A 27,139-nucleotide genomic window follows, 5' to 3' on the forward strand; every position below is an offset into this window, starting at 1 on the left:
ATAAGCTTGCATCATATGCCTCTACTAATGCTAATATTCCAAAATGAACATTTTCAACCTTTGTACAATAAAATAAAGGAAACTTATGTTAAACGCTACAAGAAAAATTAAAAATATAAACTACCCTTCATATGTGGAAAATATATGGGTGAAAACTAAACAAATGATTAAAGATACAGCTTCAGAAATCTTAGGAACTAAACCAAAATCAATTAATCCTTGGATTACAACAGAAATCTTAGACATTGGGAAAAATAAAGACAAATGAAAATCCTAAACAAAGAAAATACTGAAGAAAATATGAAAAAACATAAAACCATAAAAAATAAAATAGATAATCTATGTAAAGCTGCTAAAAGAAATGGTTGGAAGATAAAGCAAAGCTGTGTGAAGAAACAAATAAATGCCACAACTCTAAAACAACTTACTGGGTTAAAAAGTAACTCTCTGAAATATACAACCCGAAAAAAAAAAAACAATATAAAAAGAGAAAAAACACAAGAAATTAAAAATTATATGGAAAAAATATTATCAAATCCTGTTTAAAGGTGAAAGAAAAAATGTTCTTGCCTTAGATAATAGGAGAGATAAAGCAACCCCATAACAAAAGAAGATGTTCAGAAAGCAATTAGCCAAATGAAGAATGACAAGGCATCTGGAAATGGTGGTATCCAAGCAGAACTATGGAAGTTTGGAGGCCAAGCAATGTTAAAACATCTCACACAATCCTTTAATCAAATTCTATTTATGGGGGGGGGGGGATATAGATATACCAGAAAAGTGGAAAAATAGTACCTATACACAAAAAAAAGAGATAAAATTGTCAGAATTATAAACCCATTACCCTTTTAATCCATATGTATAAAATATTCATTAGGATACTTATCATAAGGATCTTACAAAAGAGGATACTTAAAATATATGAAGAAACAATAGAGGGAAAACAAGCAGGATTTAGAAAAAATAGATTAACAATATAGCAAATATTCATGCTAAACATTATTGCAGAAAAATATTGGTACCAGACAAAACCTTTTTTATCTGTGGTTCATTGATTTCAAACAGGCATTTGACTCTGTAAACAGAGAATATTTAAATATTTAATGAAACGACTACAAAAAATACTACTATATCAAAAAATACTCATATTTGTAAATAATTACTACAAAAGTGCAAAAGCAATTGTAAAATTCAACAAACTTAAAACTGAGAAATTTTTAACAGAGAAAGGAATTATATAGGGATGCACTTTATCCCCATATCTATTTAATATCTACCCAGAGGAACTATAGAAATCAATTGAAGAAAAAAGAGGTGCAATAATAAATGGTAAAAATATAAACCACATAAAATATGTAGATGATGTTTTGATATTAACAGAAAACAAAGAACAACTCAAAGAAATTTTAACAAATATGAATAAAATAAGAAACAATAATGGAATAAATATCAATATAAATAAAACCAAAGTAATGCAATTCGGAAGAACCACAGAAGACATAAATATCCAAAATCAACATACAGAACAAGTAAAAAAATTCATTTACCTGGTTTTGTTTGTTTGTTTTTGTTATTTGGTTTTTAGGAGCATTAGCAACTAAGGCCATATTGCTCCGGGAATATGCGGTGGTCATTTCCTGACCTTTCTGCATCCTCCGTATTTGGTGGTGACGGGCTCGAACCCCGGTCTAATCAAGAGGCGTGGGTTACGCACTGCTGCTCGTTCCTACAGAGGCGGCATTTACCTGGGTTCTGTAATAACTGGAAACCTAAGTAATACTTCATAACTGGGTTGTCACTATTGCAACTGGGTACCTGCCCACCCACCCACCGATGATGAAGCCAACAGTTTCAAAACGGCCGTCTGGGTGGTGGTGCCCATCTGAGAATAAGTAACAATAGTCTTCTCTATCAGAGAAGCATTACTTATTCAAAGTAGTGCAATACCTAGCAACTCACTATGAAGGTATTCACAATATGAGATATAATAAAACGATGCATGCTTGGCATGATACTTGGGTAGTAGATATGATGGAGATGCATTATCCACGGTTAAACAGCCTTTTCATTGACCGAATTAATCACAGACTGACCATCGGAAGGACAAATATGAACAGAATCAAAAACATATGGAAGAGCAACAAAATCTTAAACAGTATAAAAATTAAACTGTATGAAATGCATCATAGCAACAGCAACTTGCAGATCAGAGATGAGCAGATAAACTTGCACATAGAGAATAAATAAGAAGAAAGGCAAAAGATAATGGTATTTGAAATAAAATGCCTAAGGAAAATTAATAAAACAAATTGGAGAGAATATAAAACCAATGAACAAGTAAGAAAGGTTCTAAACTTTGAAGGCAGCATAATAGAACTAATCCACAAAAAATAACTTCAGTGGTTTGGACATGTGAATTGGATGAAACAACAAAGGCTACCAAATGTAGAACTGACAGGAAGAATTGGAGATAAGAGACCACAAGGAAGATCCAAAAGAGAATGGCTCCAATGTCTAAAGGACAATACAGGCTTTCAGAGCTATTTACAAATGATGAGAGATTCAAGAGACCGACAACAGTGGTGGTTGATATATTTGCCTTTAAGTTATTTGCCTAAATTTGCCTTTAGCCAGTGGGTAGTTGATTGGTGGAACAGGCTTCCATCTTTTGTTGTGGAAGCTAATAGCCTAAATAAATTTAAGGCTGAGCTGGACAGGCATTTGGAACGAATGGAGGGGTGAAATGGGAGGGTTTTTTTTTTTTTTTTTTTGGCTGATGCTGCATAAGCTCGCTTTCTCCTGCTCAGGTTGCTGACAAAGTCAATAAGTATTTTGCATCTATGTTCACACAAGGAATTCTTTAGGGACGTAAATGCCAGAAGTTTATAAAATCTAAGAGGATTTTATAAAAATTTAGTTTATAAAAACTAAATGATTTTGTAATAACTGAGAGGAATGTGAAAGAGAAATTGTTGAAGTTAAACATAAGAAAGGCAATTGGAGTGAATGGGATCTATTCAGTAACAATAAGGGTGGCAACAAAGGAGGTAAGCAGATCCTTAGGCATAATTATGAGTGCATCCTTGGATTCAGGAGAGATCTATATAGACTGAAGTTGTGCAAATGTATTGCCAATTCTTTAACAAGTGACTCCATTATTTTCCCTAGAAATTGAAGTTAAGCTAAAAGCTCTGTAATTACTCACGTCACCCTTTGCCCCCCCCCAATTCACAAAGGGGGTGATCAAAGGTTGACATGAGTAATTACAGAGCTGTTAGTTTAACTACTGTTCTACAGGAAATAATGGAGTCAATGGTTAAAGAATTAATGCAGGACTATATAGACAAAAGTCTGGATATACTCATTGACAGCAGCATTTCTTAAGGGGGATATGATATCTTGTCTAACCAATTTGATTATATATTGGATACTATGATACAATGACAAAGGAACTGGATGCAAAAAAATAATTTGGATAGCCTATACATGTATTTCAGGAAACTTTTGATACTGTTGCACATAAAAGACTGCTTTACAAATTGGAGCAGTGTGGCATTAAGACAAGTTACTGCTATAGGTAAAGGGATGGCTGAGTGAGAGAGAGAGAGATGACAATAGAGACTGCTCTTCGTGGACTAATGCTATTAGATCATTGAGTTCATGATGTCAAAACAGTTGAGGGCTCAACTCAATGTCTCCAGACCTGCAGACTTCAGTTTCATCTTAAAAAGCTTCACTTTCAGCACTCTCTACTTATATTCTCCAATATAAGTGGAGGGCATGGAATTGGCAGGTTATCTCCATGTGGGACCGGTCCAATGGGAGATGGAATATAAGGACACAAAATGCCTTTCTTACTCTTTGCATTGTATCTCTCTACATTAACTACATAAAAGTAATAGTCATAACAGTGGTTTATAGGCTCCCACCAAATTATGGAAATTGCAAATGGCATAGCCTCCTTTTTACTATTTTTCCACAACCCCAATGTTTCAACACAGTTTCAGCAAATATTATGTGAAGCTCATTGTTTATCATGGTCAATGAGATTCACTCCAAAATAAGCACAGTGCACATTCTTTACAAATTCTTCCATATAAATTCATGACTACATAACTACACAAAAATAATCCACAAAAATAACAAAAAAATATATATATGTTCAGATTGTTGAAACACTTGTGTGAAGACATTTTACTCCCTTTTCAGCAGTTTGATATAATAACCTAAAAATTAAAATGAGCTTACACTGACTAAACTTACGTGATTTGTGAAAAAAATGGTATGTGATAGAAAAAAAATTAATAACATTTCTGAAACTAGCATAAAAAACTGAGTTAAAAACTGCTATTAGTTCAAATGTCGAAAACCATGCAGAGTGGCGTAATAACTTTATTTTAAATTCTGGATTTATATTCATGTCTTTACATAAATACTGAGATATCTATATGAAGTCTCTCTAATTGCTGTCTCATAAATATTCAGTTTCTGTTGCATGGCAGCGCACACAGTGTACTGATGTAGAAATTTAATTAATAACGTAACTATTGTCAAGGGTAATGGGAAAGGCTTTTGCTTTCGTAAGGGTGACTATGGTCTCAGAGAGTTTTTAAATTCTATGCAGTGGGACCAACTGATGATATTATGAACAGCAAATTCTAAATGGAAAGAATTCAAGGAAGTAATCAAAGAAGCTACTAAGTATTTCCATGGCCACCATTCTTCTGAATTAGCATGTGTAATTCCACTGCTCTCTTCCAAATCAGTCCAAACATTTGCCTTGGCCAGTCAACATCCATCCACTGTCTAATTCCGATCCCACAGAACTACCTTTTCCTCTTCATGTACTGAAAATTGTACACATGTTGACCAGTGCAATATTCAGTCTGTAGTTGAAGTACTACTGATTAAGTCATCAAATACAGACAGTTTAGGGATAGTGGAGACGCGGTGTCGCTCAGATATAAATCATGTTCAATTTTAATGTGGGGAGTACAATGTATACAAGAAGGACAGACAGGATGGGAGGGGTTATTCTCTTAGTTAAGAAGCATATTAAATCTAAATTAGTTATCCAGTCAACATGGATGACCAGTGCAATGTTGAGGGTGTCTAGTGTGATATAAGCACTGGGAAAACAAAATCAAGAATAGGAGTGTGTTATAGGCCTAATGACTGTGATGAGAATACCAAACATCTATACAGAAAAACAGAGTGTGCCAGTAAATCAGAATGTCTTATAATGGGGCATTTTAACTTTCCAGATGTTGACTGGAATTTTTGGGTTGGTCACTGACATACTAGCAAGGCTTTTGTAGGTTTATTGGTCACCTCCCTAATATGCTGCTATTTTCTATAGCAGCATGTTAGGGAGGCAATGAGAGGAAGCAGTACATTTGATTTGGTTATCAGCAGTGATTCTACATGCATTAGAATCTACAAGTAAAAGACCCACTGGGTGGCAGCAAACACAGTGTACTGATGTAGAATTTAATTAATAACGTAATTATTGTCAAGGGTAATGGGAAAGGCTTTTGCTTGCTTTCGTAAGGGTGACTATGGTCTCAGACAGTTTTTAAATTCTATGCAATGGGACCAACTGATGATATTATGAACAGCAAATTCTAAATGGAAAGAATTCAAGGAAGTAATCAAAGAAGCTACTAGGCTTTTCATACCAATGAAGAAATACTGTTCAAAGCTTAGATCTAAATGGAAGTCAGATGAACTATTGAAACACATGGAAGAGAAGAAAATTGAAGAATACATATACGTCATCAGGTTATACAAAATCAGGTAAACATGGTTATACCATATACAACCGATTTGAATGGTACAATGCATGGTTTGAATAAATTGAAGGAAGAACTAGACCAGAGATTCCCAAACTTTCTCAGTTCACAGCATCCTTAGTGTCCCAGTAATTTTTTCATGGCACTCCTAGGCCAAAAAACAAATACCTAACACAGTTTTTTTTTTACTTTTTAATAATCCGAATCTGTGTGTGTGTGTGGGGGGGGGGGTGCCCGTGTAATATTAAAAAAAATATGTTACATGATAGTTATTAAAATAATATAATTATAAACAAAATTACAATCCATAATACAAATTATATATACTTATATAATAATTTTATTCTTCATATAGAGGTACTAAATAAACATCAATTACAGATCACAAAATTAAAAAGATATGGTACGAGGTATGATGGATACCATACACCTTTTTATAATGAAATAAATATATAAGTTTAATAACTTAAACCCAAATTATATGACATCCCTGGAATGCAGTTGCAGCACCCTGGTTGAAAACCACTGAACTATACAAATTCTTGGAGCGTAAGGATGGGAGAAGTGGTGTTTTTTTTTCCAGCTGATTCTTTAAAACTTGGTTATTGCATCATTTGGCATTACTACTACAACAACAACAATCAGGTCTAATATCAACAAGTATCTTATTTTTTCTCAGTCTTTAACACAAAATTTAATACTATGGATATTAAATGTTGTGCTAAATACTTAATACTACAGGTTCTAATACATTTCATGTTTGGAATTTTCATAAAAATAATAAATAAATAAAACATACCCAATCATCATACAATTCTATTGTATTAAGAAGACATTTTGATCCCAACCTTGGAGATTATTAACAAGTCTTTTAATTGAACTGGCATGTTCTAAGAAGCAATGTGTCTCTGAATAAGGCCGGTTTTATTCAGACAAAGGAAAAGACAGTCATTTTGTGAGATCAACTGGTTTGCTTAAAAGACTTGATAATGAATCTCAAATTTGAGATCAAAATGATGTCATAATTGAGCAGGATTGCAAGGTAGCTTTGTACAAGGCTAATTAAACCTACATGGCCATTTTCTAACTAAAATATATGGGGATGCAAGTTAATACCCAATATACTAACAATTTTAGATCTCAATTAACTTATATGGAGTTAAGTGTTTTTTTCTTCAGCAACTCTATTTGATATTTATAGGATTAATCATATATTACCATCAATTATATATTGAAAATATATCCAAGTGCCTGTTTTCATTTAATCAGTGTCCATATTTTAGAAATAAATCATTGTTAATTAATTTGGATAGATTTATTCTAAGTTAATTTACTGGTGTTTCTTTTTTATTTATTTATTTTTTTTTTTTTTTGAATATTGACTGTCCAAAGCCAGCCAATTTTCAAAAAATAAATATATTAAAAAAAAATCCGAATTAATAATAATCCAATCTAAACCTTTTTCCCAATAACTTTAATCTGTCCTGTAGTTCTAGTATCATTTAGAACTGTGAAAAATTTCCCATCATTCATTTTACTATTCCCTCTCAGAGCTTACAGACCAATCAATCCCCTCTAGAGTATCTAGTCTAGCGTTCTCCCCAGAAAATTTTGCCAGCCAGGTGGCATTATGAAGTAGCCGGGTGAGGAAATGTGATACTTCACAATATTATAAAATTTTCTGTTATTTATAAATGTGACTTAAGTGATACAGAGCAAAAATTAATTGCATAATTTAAAATTATATGCTCCTGTTGCATTGACCTCAATTGCATAGTATGTCGAATTAAATATTTATTGAGATCAGTGGGCGGAATCATATGGTACCACGAGAATCGCTTAAATTTTAGCTAGGTGGTCAGTTAAATTCAGTGGGCGGTGCGCCCATTTGATAGGTCCAGGGGAGAACACTGTAGTTCCAAGCTCTGTAGCATAGCACATATAACTGGACTCTTTTCCATATGGACACCTTTTGCCAATCTCATCAGGCAAATTGCTTGTTTTTGCATCTTTCAGAATGCTTGGTGTTTTTATAAATGTGCTCTCCACATACATAAACCGAGTATCCTAAGAGTACTCTCAACTTATACAAAGGGATTATGACCTCCAATATCAGCAAGCAAATTTTCAATAAATATTATAAAAAAGTGTGTTATTATGGAAAAATAATGACTTCTAAAACATTTAAGGACTGCATTGGGATCCAAAAATTTTACATAAGTCATATAACAATTCGATAATTGTAGATTACTTAAAATACCATTTATAATTGACTTAATATGATAGCATAGCTTAATTTATTTTGATACTCATCTTTTTTTATAATCTGCAATTGATGTTTGAATAGGGTGGATGATAATTTTAATTTAAATTAGGAGTAAGTAAGTTGGGGTTTAAAAACAGAAGTTAAAATATGCGCAAGGAAGTAGAAGTGCACATCTTCGTCCTTGGTTGTCAATATTAAAGTTGAAAATAAATGGTTAATACTGGAGGCCAATAGCCATAACAAGTGGCTTTCGTTATCCACGTCTTCAGTTGGCAATGATGGGTTGAGAGTGAACTCGTGTATTTAAGAAAGCTAAGTTCCCATGATGCTCCTGGTTACATGTGGAAATCTCAGGTGCATGAGATTCCAAGCCGGTGCAATGTTGAAAGGTAGTTTGGTATTTAATACTTGGAGATTGGAATGGCGGCAGAACCATTCTATGACTAGGGCTTCATAATGGAAGATTTTAAAACTGGATTTTAATTTGATAATGGGAATGGCTGAGTCGACTAAGGGGGTGTGATTGTGAGATTGAACATGTGATGCTAGTTCTGTGTTGGTTTGGCCTGTCTTAAAACTATTGTAGTGGTAGTACACATGTGTGTTTGATGGTTTAGTAGAACCATATTTGGAAGTTGTGCTACCAATGTAACATGCATTGCAGTTAGGTTGACATTTTATTAGGTAAATAATATTGTTCATATCGCTGATATGATATTTTTGTGTGTCTTTGTATGAATTAAATAATGAGCCAAGTTTATTATAAGTTGAGAATGTGAGGGTGATGTCGGTACCTTTGAATATGCGGCGGAACTGACTGTAAAAATTACTATGGTAAGGTAGGATAATACGTAGATTATTATTAGAGGTGTGTTTGGGTGGATTGTTAATATTATTTTGGATGGTGAAAATGGTTTGTTGAATCAATTGAGTAAGGTACCTTCTAGATATGAATTTTGTTGTAAGATATAGAAGTTCGTGATTGAGATCGTTTTGTGTAGAACTGTATTTTATAGCATTGTAAATCTGATATAAAGAACAGCTTTTTTTATGTTAAGAAGGGGGGGGGTGCGAATCAAAATGTAGGTACTTGCCAGTATGGGTATTTTTTCTAAAAGTTCTTGTTCCTAGTTTGGTATCATTCGTATATATGTTGAGGTTCAGAAAATTAATTTGCCCGTTTTCTTCAAGTTCTAGGGTGTATTTTAATCTATTGTGTACTGAATTAAATTTAATGAAAATATCATCTATTGTGGATTTTGGTCCTATTAAAAGAATGTCATCTGCATATCTTATAAATAATTTTATATCTGGGGAGTATAGTTGTAGTACATAGTTTTCTATTGAAGCTAGGTAAATTTCAGAAAGGGGGGGGCTGAAATCCCCAATCCCATAGGTAATCCGTATATTTGCTGGTATGTCTGATTGAGAAATCGAAAATATCTAGCATCTAATAAAAAGGTTGTAAGTTCTAGAATACTATTAATTGAAAGGGAAGTGCGATTGGGTAAGATATTATCGTCTGTTAAGAAATTACGTAGAGTTTGTAATGTTGAAGGTAAATGTACATTAGAGTACAATGAGACTACATCGAACGATGCTATTATGTCGTTGTTGGTTATTTAATATGTTTTATTTTATCAAATGTTTGGGAGATATTGGTAACTTTGAATTATGAAAACTCTGCCAACTGAAGACGTGCATAACAAAAGCCACTTGTTATGGCTATTGGCCTCCAGTATTAACCATTTATTTTCAACTTTAATATTGACAACCAAGGACGAAGATGTGCACTTCTACTTCCTTGCGCATATTTTAACTTCTGTTTTTAACCCCAACTTACTTACTCCTAATTTAAATTAAAATTATCATCCACCCTATTCAAACATCAATTGCAGATTATAAAAAAAAGTGAGTACCATAATAAATTAAGCTATGCTATCATAAGTCATATAATTGTTTATTATGAATAGAAATTCAATTATACTATAATGAACAATATGCGTGTGCATGTGTTAGGTTCGAATGCACACTGTAACATACCTTCACAGTTAAGTGTTGATGGACTATAACGGAATCCTCGATAGCATTCACACTTGAAGCTGCCAACAGTATTTGTGCAATATCCATTCTGGCAGACCATTCCTTGACACTCATCAATATCTAGTTTGAATGAAAATAGGAACAAAAGCAGTTAACGGGAAGGAGACATAAAAATTAATAAATAAATAGCCTAAAATTTGAAATTTCAAAAAGAATTTTCATTAAATACCACAGGTCAGGGATGGAACTCTGAGTTTGGAACTCTTACAAAACTTTGCAAGATTAAAAATTCAAAAATGTCTTATTTATTTATGTGATATTATAGACTTTTTAATGATGAAAATGTTGTGTTTACAGCTACTGTTTCAAGTCCTATAATAATGAATAATAAATATTAATAGAATAGTAAATAAATATGTTCCAATGAATGTATTAACTGTTATTTATAAGAAGAGCAAAGTATATGGTGTCGTTTCTGTTTTTAAAAAAAAAATTTTATGATGTTTAAAGTACTATATAACCCTTGAAAATTCGTACTTAATCATATATTTGCTGAAAAGCCAGCTCATTTTCTAAATCATTTTTGGATCTTACACAGTGGTGTATTATAGTAAAATTGCATTAATAAGCACTGTATACTCATTAATTTGATTATTTCTGCTATTTCTTTTAAAAGTGTACAATGTAACATTTTATTAGTCTGCAGCGTAAACTGTAATGAACATCGTAAGCATACATAGCACTCCCTTATGTAGATGGTAGAAAGCAAAACCTGTAACACAGTTGACAACATGATATTGCTCTTAGTGATGCTAAATGTATGTCAGAGGTTCTGATTATGCAGCCAATGAAAGTTTACTTTTAAAGAACTCAAAAAGTAAACCCAAAAGCATAACTCCCAACGAATTCCACAAAGTGATTTTGTCTGATGAAGATGAATACTCTTGAGTTTTAAAAGCGAACAACAATATATATCTGAGTAAAAATATGTAATAAACTGTAATCATATTGGTGTTAATTTATGTCTTTCAGTCCAACTTAAAATTTTATATGATTTTTTTTTAGCTTGAAAGGTTGAGTGGGAGAAGACAGAGGGTGGTAATCAATGGGTGCTGCTCTTCGTGGACTAATGTTATTAGTGGAGTCCCACAGGGTTCGGTGTTGGGTCCACTGTTGTTTTCTATATTTATCAATGATACTGATGAAGGTATATCAGACTTAGTATCGAAGTTTGCAGATGATACAAAGGTTGGCAGGGTTGTTAATGACAGTAATGGCAGTGTGTTACTGCAACAGAATCTAGAAAATTTGAGCAGATGGGCTGAGAAGTGGCAACTGAAGTTTAACATTGAAAAATGCAAAGTACTGCAAATCGGTAGAAGTAACCCCCAGAGAAACTTACCAACTGTGTGGTACTACACTTAAGGAGGTAGAAAATGAAAAAGACCTGGGAGTAATTGTGCAGTCAGATATGAAGTTTTCTGAGCAATGCAGACAGGCTGCCAGGGCAGGTCATGGGTGTTGTCAATGATATACAGGAATTTTGTCAGCAGGGAAAAGGAGATGATTGTCCCCTCTGTATAAGGCAATAGTCAGGCTACACCATGAGTACTGCGTGCAGGTCTGAAGGCCTCATTTTAGGAAGGATGTAGATTTGCTTGAGCATGTACAGAGAAGGACAACAAAATTGGTGAGGGGAATGAAGGGATCCTCTTACCAGGAGAGGCTTAACTTCTGCAAATTGCAGCAGCTGGAGACTAGGCACCTGTGAGGTGATCTGATTGAGGCGTATAAGGCCTTGAGCATGCTGAATTCTGATGGGATTCTTCCACTTGTTCAGATTATGAACCTAAGGGGGTATAAATTGAAATAGATGTACAGAAATTTGCCTTTAGCCAGTGGGTGGTTAATTACTGGAACAAACTTCCATCTGTCGTTGTGGAAGTTGACAGGTTATATAAATTTAAGGAGGAACTGGACACATATTTAGAGGGGATTGTTTTGTAACTTTTTTTTTTTTTTTTTTATGATGCTGCATAAGCTCATATGCTTGCTTTTTTGCATCACATTCCTCCACTACCACTACTACTACTACTACTACATGCCAGAATATACAGTCTATTCATCTGTCATTATTTTTGCAGTTAGCTATGTTTTATCTCTATCTTGCAGACAGATAATATAATTGACTAGTTTGTAGTCAGTTAAATTTTTAATATAGGGAGACTGCTTAGTTTAAGGAGCTTAGTTTAAGTAGGGAGACTGCTTAGTTTAAGCCAGTGGTGTCCAGCCTGTGAATAATTTATATAAAGCCCGTGCAGAAAGTGAACTAAAACAGCATCAATCACCATTGCATGTATAAGCATGCAAACGTCCAGCTCGACTGTATCAAACGTGTACATGTGGTTCAGTGCAGTCACATGTATGCTAAATACAGTTATGTATTTTGATATAGCTTGTTCATTGCATTAAATTAATTATTAATTTGTACTGAATTAAAAAAAAATCATTCTTAAAAATGTTCCAAAAGGGAAAAATCGATTTGGAGTGTCGTGTTTTTGATCCAAAGTGGACTGAAGACTATTTCTTCATTGATTACTATGAAAAAGCAGTGTGTTTGGTGTGTCAGGAGACTGTGAGTTTTTAATGAATATAATTTAAAACGACAAGCATAAATCTTATGATCAACATAAAGGAGTGTTGAAAAAGAAAAATGTTCAAAGTTACAAAATGAATTAAGAAAACAACAAAACACACTGAAAACGTATCAGTCAAGAAAGTTATCTGCTGTAAGTGCCAGTTTTTATGTTGCACATTTGATTGCTTTTGAAAGAAAACTGTTCATTGATGGTGAATTTCCTAAATGGTGTCAGTTAAAAATTGTGAAAGAAATTTGTCCAGAGAGAGGGACAATGATACAAGGCATTTGTTCCAGCAACTTTTGCAAAACAAAAATTAAATATTTAATGTGGCACTGGATGACAGTACTGATGTAAATGATGCAGCCTAACTCCTCATCTTCATACATGGAATTGATCATAATTTTGTACCAGCTGATTTTGTACCTTTTTGAAACTTTTTGCCAATCTATTGAAAAGTTAGGATTAATTATTAAAAAAAACTGGTAGGAGTCACAACTGGTGGTGTAAAAAATATGATTGGTAAAAACATTGGGCAAAATGGGTAAAAATGGGTAGAATAACAAAGAAAATGATAGATATCGAGCTGAACCTCAGATTGAATTCACTGCATTGTACATCATTGAATGTTTCAACACAGAAAAGGGGAAACCAATGAAACAACTATTAAATATGGAGTGGTTGTTTGATCTTGCAATTCATACATACATTTCTAGTCATTTAAATGCTCTTAATTTAAAACTACAATGATTTGATGGTGACATCAAATCATTTCAGAATAAGTTGTTATTATTTAAATCCCAAATTGTGCAAGACAATTTAGTTAACTTTGAATGTTGTACTGAGCTAAAGGAAAAACACATTAGCATTAGCAGAGGCATATGATGCAAGAAAGCAAGCTTATCCAGCATCAGCCAAAAAAAAAAAAAAAAAAAAAACAAAGACTTCCATTTCACTCCTCCATTCATTCAAAATATCTGTCCAGCTGAGCCTTAAATTTATTTAGGCTATCAACTTCCACAACAAGGGATGGAAGTCTGTTCCACTAAACAACTACCCGCTGGTTAAAGGCAAATTTCCGCACATCTTTCTACATCTGTCTTTCCTCAATCTGAATTTATGCCCTCTCAGGTGATCATTCTGAGCAAGAGGAAGAATCCCATCGGCATTGAGCATGCTCAAACCATTCAAGGCTTTATACACCTCTATCAGATCACCTCGCCGGTGGCTAGTCTCCAGACACTGTAATTTCCAACACTTAAGCCTTACTTCGTAAGAGCGACCCTTTGTTCCATTCACTAATCTTGTTGCCCTTCTCTGTACTCGTTCCAGCATCTCTACATCCTTCTTGAAATGAGGCCTCCAGACCTGTATACAGTACTCAAGGTGTGGCCTGACCATTGTATTATACAAGGGAATAATCACCTCCTTATCCCTGCTAGAAAAATTCCTGTATATCTTTGACAACATACCATGAGCTACTCTTGCAGCCCATCTGCACTGATCAGAGAACTCCATATCTGCCTGCACAATTACCCCCAGGTCTTTTTCATTCTCTACCACTGTCAGTGTAGTACCACAGAATTGATACATTGCTCTGGGGTTGCTGTTTCCCATATGTAGTACTTTACATTTGTCAATGTTAAACTTCATTTGCCACCTCTCAGCCCATCTGCTCAACCTTTCCAGATCCTGTTGCAGCAGCATAGCATCAGTAGTTTCCTTTAACAACCCTGCCAACCTTTGTATCATCTGCAGACTTGGACATTAAGCTTGATATACCATCATCAATATCATTTATAAATACAGAAAACAATAATGGACCCAACACTGAACCCTGAATGACTCCACTAATAACATTAGTCCACGATGAGAAGTGTCCATTGATTACCACTCTCTGTCTTCTCCCCCTCAACCACCCCTTTATCCATAGCAGCAATTTGCCTCCAATGCCACACTGCTCCAATTTGTGCAGCAGTCTTCCTTGTGCAACAGAATCAAAAGCCTTTCTAAGATCCAAATATATAATATCAAAGTTATTCCCTGCATCCAGTTCTTTTGTGCATCATAGTATCCAATCAAATTGGTCAGGCAAAACTTTCCCTTAAAAAAACCATGCTGTGTCCAAGCTATAACTGAAGTCTTGTCTAGATGATCCTGCAGTGCTTCTTTAATCAGTGCCTCCATTAATTTTCCTGGAACAAAAGTTAAACTCACAGGTCTATAATTACTTGTGTCAGCCTTTGATCCTCCTTTGTGAATTGGGGTCACATTTGCACATCTCCAGTCTATGGGTACCTCCCCTGAGTCCAAGGAAGCTCTCATAATTATGGGTAAGGGTTTGCTTACTTCCTTTGCTGCCTCCTTTAATATAACTGGATAGATCCCATCCGCCCCAGGTGTCTTTCTTGTGTTTACCTTCAACAATTTCTCCTCCACTTTACTCTCAGTTATTACAAGATTATCTAGCTTACTGCCAGAGTTGAATACACCTCTGGCATTCCCCTTGCTGAATAACTTCTCATGTGTGAATGTCAATGCAAAATATTCATTTAGTTTGTAAGCTACCTGAGCAGGATCATCAATGGTTGAACCATCGATATCAAGTGGACCAATCTGATTCATCCACTTCCTTCTAGAGTTTACATAAGTAAAGAACTCTTTGCTGTTTTTCTTTGCATCCTTTGCCACAGATTTCTCGTAATCTGCCTTCACCTGCCTAACCTCCTTTGTAACTTGGTTACAGACCAGCTTATATCTATCATAGGCTTCTGTGTCACATGTTAATTTATATGTATCCCATGCATTTTTCATTTTTCTTCTCTGCATTTTTATCCCATGCATTTTTCGTCTCATTAGTTCATCTGACATCCATTTAGGCCTAAACCTTGAACACTATTTCTTGGTTGGTATGTAAAGCCCAGTAGCTTCCAAGATAAGTTCTTTAAATGCTTCCCATTTTGAATCTGCTGTTGGAAACATCATCAGTTGGTCCCACTGTACAGAATTTAAATTCTGTCTCAGACCTCGTAGTCGCCTTTATGAAAGCAAAAACCCCTGATGGTAGTTACATATTTAAGTAAATCCCACATTAGTACATTGTGGTCACTGTCTCCTAGTGGTTCCTTTATTTGTAAATTCTTAATGCATGAATAATCACTACTGATAATCAGATTAAGAGTGTTAGTCCCTCTCTCTAACATGCTGCTGTAGAAAACAATCATTCAATAAATCCACAAAAGCCTTGCTAGTGTGTGAGTGACCAATCCACAAATTCCAGTCAATATCCGGGAAATTAAAATCCCACATTATAAGACACTCTAATTTACTGGCCCACTCTATTTCCCTGTACAGTTTCTTATTATACTCATCAGAGTCATTAGGTCTATAGCACACTCATACTCTCAATTTTGATCTCCCAATGCTTATGTCCCAATGCTTATGACACATTTCCAAAGAATCATTGCCTTTCGTTATTACAATTACTTTTTTGACAAGTTTGAAAGTCTATTTGCTGATATAAAATCACCTTGAAAAAGACATGTTTTTGTTTGAGAACCTATTTACTTCTATGGCTGAAAACTACAATCTCAGATTGCAACTTGAAATTATTGATCTTCAAGCCACAACATGATTCAAAAATAAGTATATGGACTGCAAAAATAAAGTATTTGAATTTAAGCAATTGAGAATAATATAGGGATATTTTCTGCATATATTTATAATATAGAGAGACTGTTAAGAAACTATCCTAAATATGAATGTAGGATAGTTTATTTTCACCAATGGCATTATGCTATTTTTCAGTGCAGCCATGTTTAAGGCTTGCTCTTTAACATGACTGGAAGAGCAAGCCTTTAACACGATATTTAGTCCCAGATCCAGTTGGTGCAATGTTGAAGTTTGTTGATCAGTAAAACCCAACTCTAACATTATCAACTCGATCCTTCAAATTAACTAGATGTCCAGAGGCATTAATATCATTTGTTTGTTTGTTATTTGGTTTTTAGGAGCATTAGCAACTAAGGCCATATTGCTCCAGGATATGAGGTGGTCATTCCCTGACTTTTCCGCATCCTCCGTATTTGGTGGTGACGGGCTTGAACCCCAGTCTAATCAAGAAGCGTGTGCTACGCACTGCTGCTCCTTCCCACCTGGCTACGGAGGCGCCGCATTAATATTACTGTTGTTTCTGGTAGCTTAATTATTCAACATGAATCTGTTTTATATTTAAATGTACAAACCACTTTAAAACTTCTAATTTTGCATGAAAAATAGATTACTTTCTATAACTTTTTCCTCACTGTCATGTATCTGTGTTTGCTGATTAGCACTGACCAACAAATTTAGCCCATTTTGTTTACTCCTCACAATAAAACATGTCATCCATATGCATTTTACACTGGTGACCTTAAATTTTTTCTGTTTCCAGTTGTATGTCTTTTCATCTTTTCTCTTCCCCTAACCAACTTCTCCAAAAAGTGTACAACAGCAATCAGTAAGCATGTTCAGATTCCATTTACCATCATATCATTTTCATCACCTGACTTTCGTGTGAATGTAGAAAATGAACTTTTAAGCTGATGTTGCAGCCTAGTTCTCTGTACACTTGAATTTTTATTTCCGAAAAATATTTGGCAGGGCGCCTTGGAAGCATTCCGCACTTGAACAAAAGTTGTTCAAGTAGAGCTTCTCAATTTATTGTTTATGCTAAATTTTTTGGGATAAATCAATACCGCTAAAGTAAAAAATCTGACATTTTCAGTAGGAAATGTTATGTCTCTTGACACTTTATAATAAATCAAAAATTTAGAGTTGGCAATGAAATCAAATATTTATATGTGATATTAGACACTAACTTTCAGCATGCATTATAGTTTTATAAGTAAAAAGCTCTGCAACCCATATGGTCTTTAAAATGTGATCATATGGATGTTACCGATAAATGCAAAATAATCAAAAAATAGCAGCAACATACAGTTTGTATTTCATTCCTATTTTAACTTAAGCTATTCTCATTAACTGATCTTTAGTCAGTGAGAGTAGCACTACCAAGACTGGTTACTATCATCTAACTTCAATATATATACCCATAAAACTGATGAATTTTTTTAATGCTACCAAAATTGCTGCAAGGTTACTGACAGGAGTTGATAACAATCCATGGTAAATTACATATATACCACAGGATTACACCATTCAACTAAATTGCACAACTTCTCAAGTCTGAGGAGAAGACTGTTGGCTAAAGAAATGTGAAAAGTTATTTATTTACGTAGCAATTAAATACATAAACAACATTTCTTAGGCTTTTATCTATGGAATAATAATGTGCAATATATGCACATAAAAGCAAAAAGCTATTACTGGGTGTAAAGATAAACAATATCAGATTTTAATTGTGCAAAAGAGGAGTGTGCTATAGGCCTAATGACTCTGCTGAGTATAATAAGAAACTGTACGGGGAGATGGAATGGGCCAGTAAATCAGAGAGTCTTATAATGGGGGATTTTAATTTCCCAGATATTGACTGGAATTTGGGGGCTGGTCACTCTAGCAAGGCTTTTGTGGATTTATTGGATGATTGTTTTCTACATCAGCATGTTCAGGAGGCAACTAGAGGGAGTAATACTCTTGATTTGATTATCAGTAGTGATTCTTCATGCATTAAGAATCTGCAGGTAAATGAACCACTAGGTGGCAGTGATCACAGTGTGCTGAAATGGGATTTACTCAAAGAGGTAACTACCATTAGGGGTAAAGGGAAGGGTTATTGCTTTCGTAAAGGCGACTACGATGGACTGAGTATTTAAATTCTATACAGTGGGATCAACTGATGATGTTACCAACAGCAAATTCAAAATGGGAAGCATTCAAAGAACTTATCTTGGAAGCTACTAGGCTTTACATACCAACTAAGAAATATTGTTCAAGGTTTAGGCCTAAGTGGATGTCAGATGAACTAATGAGACATATGGCAGAGAAGAAAAATGCATGGGATACATACAAATTAACACGTGACACAGAGGCCTATGATAGATACAAGTTGATCTGTAACCAAGTTACAAAGGAGGTTAGGCAGGCGAAGGCAGATTACGAGAAATCTTTGGTAAGGGATGCAAAGAAAAACAGCAAAGAGTTCTTTACTTATGTAAACTCTAGAAGGAAGGGGATGAATCAGATTGGTCCACTTGATATCGATGGGTCAACTGTTGATGATCCTGCTCAGGTAGCTAACAAACTGAATGAATATTCTGCATCGACATTCACACATGAGGAGTTATTCAGCGAGGGGAATGCCAGAGGTGTATTCAACTCTGGCAGTAAGCTAGATAATCTTGTAATAACTGAGAGTAAAGTGGAGGAGAAATTGTTGAAGGTAAACACAAGAAAGGCACCTGGGGTGGATGGGATCTATCCAGTTATATTAAAGGAAGCAGCAAAGGAAGTAAGCAAACCCTTAGCCATAATTATGAGAGCTTCCTTGGACTCAGGGGAAGTACCCATGGACTGGAGATGTGCAAATGTAACCCCAATTCACAAAGGAGGATCAAAGGGCAACACAAATAATTATAGACCTGTTAGTTTAACTGCTGTTCCTGGAAAATTAATGGAGGCACTGGTTAAAAAGCACTGCAAGATCATCTAGACAAGACTTCAGTCATAGCTCAGACACAGCATGGTTTTGTTAAGGGGAAGTCTTGCCTGACCAATTTGATTGGATACTATGATGCAGTCACAAAAGAACTGGATGCAGGGAATAACTTTGATATTATATACTTGGATCTTAGAAAGGCTTTTGATACTGTTGCACATGGAAGACTGCTGCACAAATTGGAGCAGTGTGGCATTGGAGGCAAATTGCTGCTGTGGATAAAGGGGTGGTTGAGGGGGAGAAGACAGAGAGTGGTAATCAATGGACACTGCTCATCGTGGACTAATGTTATTAGTGGAGTCCCTCAGGGTTCAGTATTGGGTCCATTATTGTTTTCTGTATTTATAAATGATATTGATGATGGTATATCAAGCTTAATGTCCAAGTTTGCCGACGATACGAAGGTTGGCAGGGTTGTCAAGGACACTACTGACACTATGCTACTGCAACAGGATCTGGAAAGGTTGAGCAGATGGGTTTCGAGGTGGCAAATGAAGTTTAACATTGACAAATGTAAAGTACTACATATGGGAAACAGCAACCCCAGAGCAACGATCAACTCTGTGGTACTACACTGACAGTGGTAGAGAATGAAAGGGACCTGGGGGTGGTTGTGCAGGCAGATATGAAGTTTTCTGAGCAGTGCAGACGGGCTGCAAGAGTAGCTCATGGTGTATTGTTGATGATATATAGGAATTTTTTTAGCAGAGATAAGGAGGTGATTATTCCCTTGTATAAGGCAATGGTCAGATCACACCTACAGTACTGTATACAGGTCTGGAGGCCTCATTTCAAGAAGGATGTAGAGATGCTGGAACGAGTACAGAGAAGGGCAACAAGATTAGTGAATGGAACAAAGGGGTGCTCTTACGAAGACAGGCTTAAGTTTTGCAAATTACAGTGTCTGGAGACTAGGCACCGGCGAGGTGATCTGATAGAGGTGTATAAAGCCTTGAATGGTTTGAGCATGCTCAATGCTGATGGGATTCTTCCTCTTGCTCAGAATAATCACCTGAGAGGGCATAAATTCAAAAATGAGAAAAGACAGATATAGGATAGACGTGAGGAAATTTGCCTTTAGCCAGCGGGTGGTTGGTTGGTGGAATAGGCTTCCATCCCTTGTCATGGAAGTTGATAGCCTAAATAAGTTTAAGGCTCAGCTGGACAGGTATTTCGAACGAACAGAGGGGTGAAGTGGAAGTGGTTATTTTTTATTTATTTATTTATTTATTTTATTATTTTTTTTTTTTTGGTTGAAGCTGCATAAGCTTGCTTTCTTGCATCAAATGCCTCTACTAATGCTAATGCTAAAGATGGAAGGGGTGTACATGGTTAGCCATTAAATATGATTTATAGGAAATTTAAAAACACTGTTAGACCACATGATAGAATTGTAAATGTTTATTGATGTGAATCACATCAATTTACACTTAATGCTTTGGCAACACATCAAGGCTCAACTGAAGTTAAAACATGAAAAGAAAACAAATTAGCAATTATATCGTTACAAGAGAATTGAATTATGAAGTTACATTAATGAATTTTAATAGAATATTGGCCCATTATTAAGTCAAGATAAATTACTTTAAATTAAATTTCTTACAAAATTACAAAGAATATTTTGCAAGAAACTGTCCACAAGGACTGCTTGGTGTTATAAAAAGGAGGTGCACAAAAAATGTACAGAAAAATTACAGCAAGTTAACTCTGCAAGGGGGGGGGTGAAGAATATGGGAGTAAAATCTAAAGAACGATTATTAGCTAGGTAAGATTGTGGAAAGGCTTACCTGAATTCTGGAGGGGGGGAGAGAGAGAGAGAGAGAATGCTTGAAGTAGAGTGCTAGACTAGGATATCTGAACTGGCCAGACATGACTGTTTTTATAATACAGAAGAGGATGTGATCAATCAGAATTAATAATTATGGACTACCCTCTAATAGGATTGACTTCAACAAAAGGGTAAAGGGAATTCAATAGGTGAAAAGACCCACTTGATAAATAACATGGGGGTGAAGAAAAGTGTCTTAGTGTCAATATTATGTGGAGGCAAAGCCTAATAATTAAGGCCTACAGCCTTCTGATCAATAACCTTTCCCTTTCTGATCTATCTTAATTCTTTGATCTGTCTGAGTTCAAATGTTTCTCTGTGATCCATATAAACACAGCCTTAATTCCCTATTTCTGATTTTCTCAATTTCATTAAATTTGGTTAATTCCAAACTTTTTAATTCCTTTGAAATTTGGTTTGTATCTTAATTTTTGTTTCAAGTATTGGAAATGGGGGGGGAGATATAAAATCTTTTACCTACCTACAGGTGGATAATGAACACTCTTCCGTCCAGGAACACACTACCATTGAAAAACAAAAAAAAATATATCTGGATACATGTCAGTTTCATAGTGATATCATTGGCACTCACCTTAACAGCATGACAATCCCCCTGCTCCATTTGCTATGACATATTTTGCCCTCTCGCAGTAGGTACAAGCCTTTATTCCTGCTTCAGAGTAGTGACCAGTTCTGCTACCACTGTGGGCATGTCTGTCTGGCCCTCATCCCATAAGTGTTTCATAGGGTTCAAATCAAGACTCAACACTGGTCATTCCAACTCCCATATATTTGGGTACAGGAGTTGGAATGAACCATTCTCAAAATGCACCAGCTGTACAGCAGGGAATTATCCTGTTGACATAAATATGGGTCTGTAAAAAAGAACAGCCACATTGTAGGGAATAAGGAAGTCCAAAATGTTAAGATAGAACCATCACCGAGCCACCACAGAGCCATAAATCCACCTCCTCCTCTGAAAGCAATTGTTGGCACAATGCACTCTGCAGCATATATATATCCTCCACATCCTCATCAACACACTGAGTGAAATAAAATGTAAATTTGTCCATCCCTAATATTAATTTTCACTGCACTACAGACTACAGAATTCTCTGCACCATGAAAGGTGAGACCACTAATTACAGTTAGTGATAGCTGTCATATGGGGAGCCATTCACCCAAGAAATCTGAGAATGTGGAGCCCCATTTGTAGTGTGCGTATTTACAGACCTCAAAAACTGTAATTACCATAATTTTCTGTTTGAGATCTGCAGGGATGTCTGATGAGGCTGTCATACCTTTCTGAGTATCCTCTGTGGAGTGAGCTTCTATGGTCTTCCTCTGCATTGCTGATGGTGGTAGTATCAAGCTTCCATTTCACAATAATGTCACTGACAGTCAACTTTGGATAGCATAGATAAATTTGGATAACATACATGTATCAATAACTATCAGTAACACTCCTCTTGAAATCAGTCAGCTCAACTCTATGTACTACAAAGAGAACAACTAATGACTAACTTGTGTGACTCATATGCCTTCCTGATATATATGGTTTGAGTCAGTTGGTGAGCTCGAAGTATTAGTATTAGTAGTTGTAGTAGTAGTAGTAGTGGCATGTGATACAAGACAGCAAGTGTATGAAAGCAAACTTATGCAGCATCAGTCAAAAAAAAAAAAAAAATCACACCATTCCCTCCAAATGCCTGTCCAGTTCATCCTTAAATTTATTCAACCGATCAACTTCCATGACAGATGGAAGTTTGTTCCAGCAATTAACCACCCATTGGCTAAAGGCAAATTTCCACACATCTATTCTACATCTGTCTTTTCTTAATTTCAATTTATGCCCCCTTAGGTTCGTAATCTGAACAAGTGGAAGGATCCCATCAGAATTCAGTGTGCTCAACCCATTCAAGGCCTTATACACCTCAATCAGATCACCGCACAGGTGCCTAGTCTCCAGCCACTGCAATTTCAGAACTTAAGCCTCTCTTGGTAAGAGGATCCCATCATTCCCCTCACCAATCTTGTTGCCCTTCTCTGTACACACTCATGTAAATCTACATCCTTCCTAAAATGAGGCCTCCAGACCTGTACGCAGTACTCAAGGCGTGGCCTGACCATTGCCTTATACAGAGGGACAATCACCTCCTTTTCCCTGCTAGCAAAATTCCTATATATCATTGACAAAACCCCATGTTATTATTATTATTTATTTTTTTTTTAGGAGCATTAGCAACTAAGGCCATGTTGCTCCGGGAATATGCGGTGGTCATTCCCTGACCTTTCCGCATCCTCCATATTTGGTGGTGATGGGCTCGAACCCCAGTCTAATCAAGAAGCGTGTGCTACGCACTGCTGCTCCTTCCCACCTGGCTACGGAGGCACCCCGACAAAACCCCATGACCTGCCCTGGCAGCCTGTCTGCATTGCTCAGAAAACTTCATATCTGACTGCACAATTACTCCCAGGACTTTTTCGTTTTCTACCACCTTAAGTGTAGTACCAAACAGTTAGTACTTTTTCCTCTGGTTACTTCTACCCATATGCAGTACTTTGCATTTGTCAAGGTTAAACTTCAGTTGCCACTTCTTAGCCCATCTGCCCAAATTATCTCGATCCTGTTGCAGCAGCGCACTGCCATTACTGTCATTAATAACCCTGCCAACTTTGTATCATCTGCAAACTTCGACACTAAGCCTGATATACCTTCATCAATATCATTGATAAATATATAAAACAACAGTGGACCCAACACCGAACCCTGTGGGACTCCACTAATAACATTAGTGGAGTCCCATTGATTGATTTGGTAGTTGTTGGCGCATCGGCTTCTGTGGCCATATTGCACCTCCCAAGGTTTTTGCAGTACTTTGATCCAAGCCCGTGGCGGGAATCGAACCCGCGACCTTTGGGTTGCCGGGCAGGTACTTTACCCACTCGGCTAGCCCGGTCGGCGGGTGGAGTCCCACACTTCACTTTCACACTGTGTAGTATTCATCACTAGATGATATTTGGTTATAAAGGTTTATATACTTAAGAAAAGTGAAATGTCAGATATAATATTTCTATAGTCTAAAAGTTCCAATGGACTATGAAAACAGGGGTATCCAGATATTTTTAGGAGGAGTGCACAGTGGTAAATTATGCATTTGAGTGTCCCGAGTTGGAAACTAAGTTTGGGGGCCCACCTAAAATTTTAAAATATTGAAATTTATATGAATTAATACAAGGCACGAGTTTTTATTTAAACTTTTTATTTCTATATTATGAAAAATAGAACAAATAAAGTAATTATTAGCTGGTGAGCGATATACAGTATGTGTGCACAGCTCTAACACTGTGATCACCATGTCATTTTTGATTTTTGTATAAATAAAACCTTTGTGTGATTTAAAGCTTCAAAATGAAATAATAATAATTTTTTTTTGTTGGTTTTGAGGCCCTTGGGCATGTGGGCCCAAGCCATATGCCTCATACGCCTGTGCGATAATCAGCTACTGTGTGTATGTGTGTACACACACACACCACCTCAGTAAAAGTGCAAATACTTGAATATTTGAATTCTACTTGAATCATAAGCGACAGTTTTCATTCCCAGAAAACTAATTCTTCTTGCTAATATTTATTGACTGGAGTAAGTTCTTAGATATACTTACTCCCCAAACCTATGTGACGTATGGCATAAGATGGCACAAAAGTAAATTTATTAGCAATGCACAAAGAAACAGTCTAATAATTGAATTAATAATATTCAAGAAACTGATCTAATGGTTCAACAGAGATATTTAATAGAAAACATTTCATTTAATTAATAAGGTAATTACATACCAGTAACACCCCCAGTCATAGGATTAATGATGGTTCCTGGTGTTTGGCTACAAAGCTTCCGATATTCATCTGTCAAAAAAAAAGAAAAAAAAAGTGTGTTATTAAAAGTATATTATACATCAAATATAGGAAATCTTTCTGTAATGCTTACATTTCATAAAGCGATATTCTGTATTGCACAAGTGTAGTAACCAGATTTGAGAGTGGGGGGGCTCTCATTATTATGGAGTAGTTATTAGTCCTAATCATATGAGGTTATAATATCCTGGCCAAAGAGATTCCCCCCCCCCCTTCTTATGGCATAAGTTTGAAAAAACTGTTTCACTTTCACACTGTGTAGTATTCATCACTAGTTGACATTTGATTATAAAGGTTTATATACTTAAGAAAAGTTAAACATCAGATATAATATTTCTATAGTCTAAAATTGTCTACAGTGTAAAAATGCGAGGACTACTAACTAAAGTGGAAAAAAGTTGTTTGATTCATGGAGATATTAAGTACTTTTTTTTTTTTTTTTTTAAGGTATAAAAGTGGGAACATCATCTAAGTTAGGACAAATGAGTAATGGTAGTATGAATGATCCTTAATAGAGCAAGACTGCTTCTTGTCTATTTAATCTTAAGCTGAATTTACACAGATGTAGTATCTGTTTAATCTGCAGTAATTTGTTACTGGTTTCTTATCAAAATTCGATAATTAAAGCTTCTTATCGATCTTCAAGAAAAATGAAGATAACCACTAGGACTTGCCTACAGTGGACCCAGGAGCTATCCCGATTAAGAAAGCAAGTTCATAGTGCATGCCGTTTTTATCAGAGACATCAAAATTGGCCCCAGGATGATATAAGAGTATTCTATCAACAGTATGCAAATTTAAAAAAGAAATATGTTAGGGATATTGCAACTCAGAAATGGGAAGCCTGGATGTCTTTTGTGCAATGCTCTGGGAATGCTGATTCTTGGGGTTTGCTATATAAACTTTCACGTGGGAAAATTTTTACTCCAAATATATATGGATCTGTTTTGGCAGACTTGACTGAGACATTAAATTGGGCAGAGAGTGTTAATGCCATACTAGACAGTCTGTTTCCAGTGGATGTTGTGGCCTCTGATTCTTTAGATCATTAACGGACTCGTCTTGCTAACGCCAGTTACAGCATTGACATCTAGAGTGAACCTTTTAATCTGCTTGAATTGAACACAGCTACCCAAAAAATGAAGTGCCAAATGTCCAGGCATGGATCATGAATTTATATTAAGACTCCTGAAACTAAGACCTGAAATACTTCTGTTTTTGTTTAATAAATGCCTTCGAAGGCTTGGAAAATCGCACTGGTCAAACTCATAAAAAAGCCTGGAACCATCATTTCATCCAAAGTCTTGCAGACCAATAGCACTCTTGGGAAACTTGGAAAACTCTTGGAAAACTTGTGAAAATTACTAGAGCATCTTATGGCTATTTGTCTACACAACCTATTACAACTGCAGGATTTAATATCTCCAAACCAATATGGTTTTTGTCCTGGCAGGTCCTGTGAGGATTCATTGGTAGACCTGGTTGTTCATCTAGAAAACTCAACTTATAAATATGTTTTAGCTATACATATTGACTTCGAGGGTGCTTTTGATTCCTTTTGGTGGGAAAGTGCCCTCAAATGTCTTCATATTGCCAAGTGTTGTCTACAACTATACTTCCTTTTCTGGAGCTATTTTGACAACAGAGTAATAACTGTAAAATCTAAGTTTAATCAAGTTTTTAGGCAAGTCTCGCAAGAGTGTCCCCAGGGATCTATCTTGGAACCCCTTGTCTGGAACATGGTCCTGCAGCAGTGGATTTCTAGAACCCTTGAAAATGTTAAGATTATAGCCTACACCGATGATCTGACTATCCTTGTCAGTGGTAATACTCGGTCTGAGTTGGAATCTGTTGCCAATAGTACACTTCAGGATCTATATGAATGGACTCTTCTTAACAAGCTAAAGATAGCTCTCAAAAATCAAAATGATGGTATTTGGAACAAATTTAAATATCTTTCGTCCTCAAGTTAAAATCAATAATTTTCATCTTCATTTTGTC

At 35.7% G+C, this 27,139-nt stretch overlaps 1 protein-coding gene across 3 annotated transcripts in view; it reads right to left on the reverse strand.

Moving 5' to 3' along the window:
- Positions 1-27,139, reverse strand: part of LOC150080668 (fibrillin-2-like) — a 1,460,049-nt gene that overhangs the window by 413,513 nt on the left and 1,019,397 nt on the right. For all 3 annotated transcript variants that reach the window (XM_090381969.1, XM_090381968.1, XM_090381967.1), the window contains exons 41-42: positions 25,061-25,129; positions 10,102-10,221 (exon numbers count right to left, since the gene is read on the reverse strand). In XM_090381969.1, the coding sequence (XP_090238095.1) occupies positions 10,102-10,221; positions 25,061-25,129 (189 nt within the window). The remainder of the gene's footprint in view (positions 1-10,101; positions 10,222-25,060; positions 25,130-27,139) is intronic.

This window comes from Mastigoproctus giganteus, chromosome 9 (genome assembly GCF_048544385.1).
Source record: "Mastigoproctus giganteus isolate SK-2022 chromosome 9, ASM4854438v1, whole genome shotgun sequence".
NCBI classification, from domain to species: Eukaryota; Metazoa; Arthropoda; class Arachnida; order Uropygi; family Thelyphonidae; genus Mastigoproctus; species Mastigoproctus giganteus.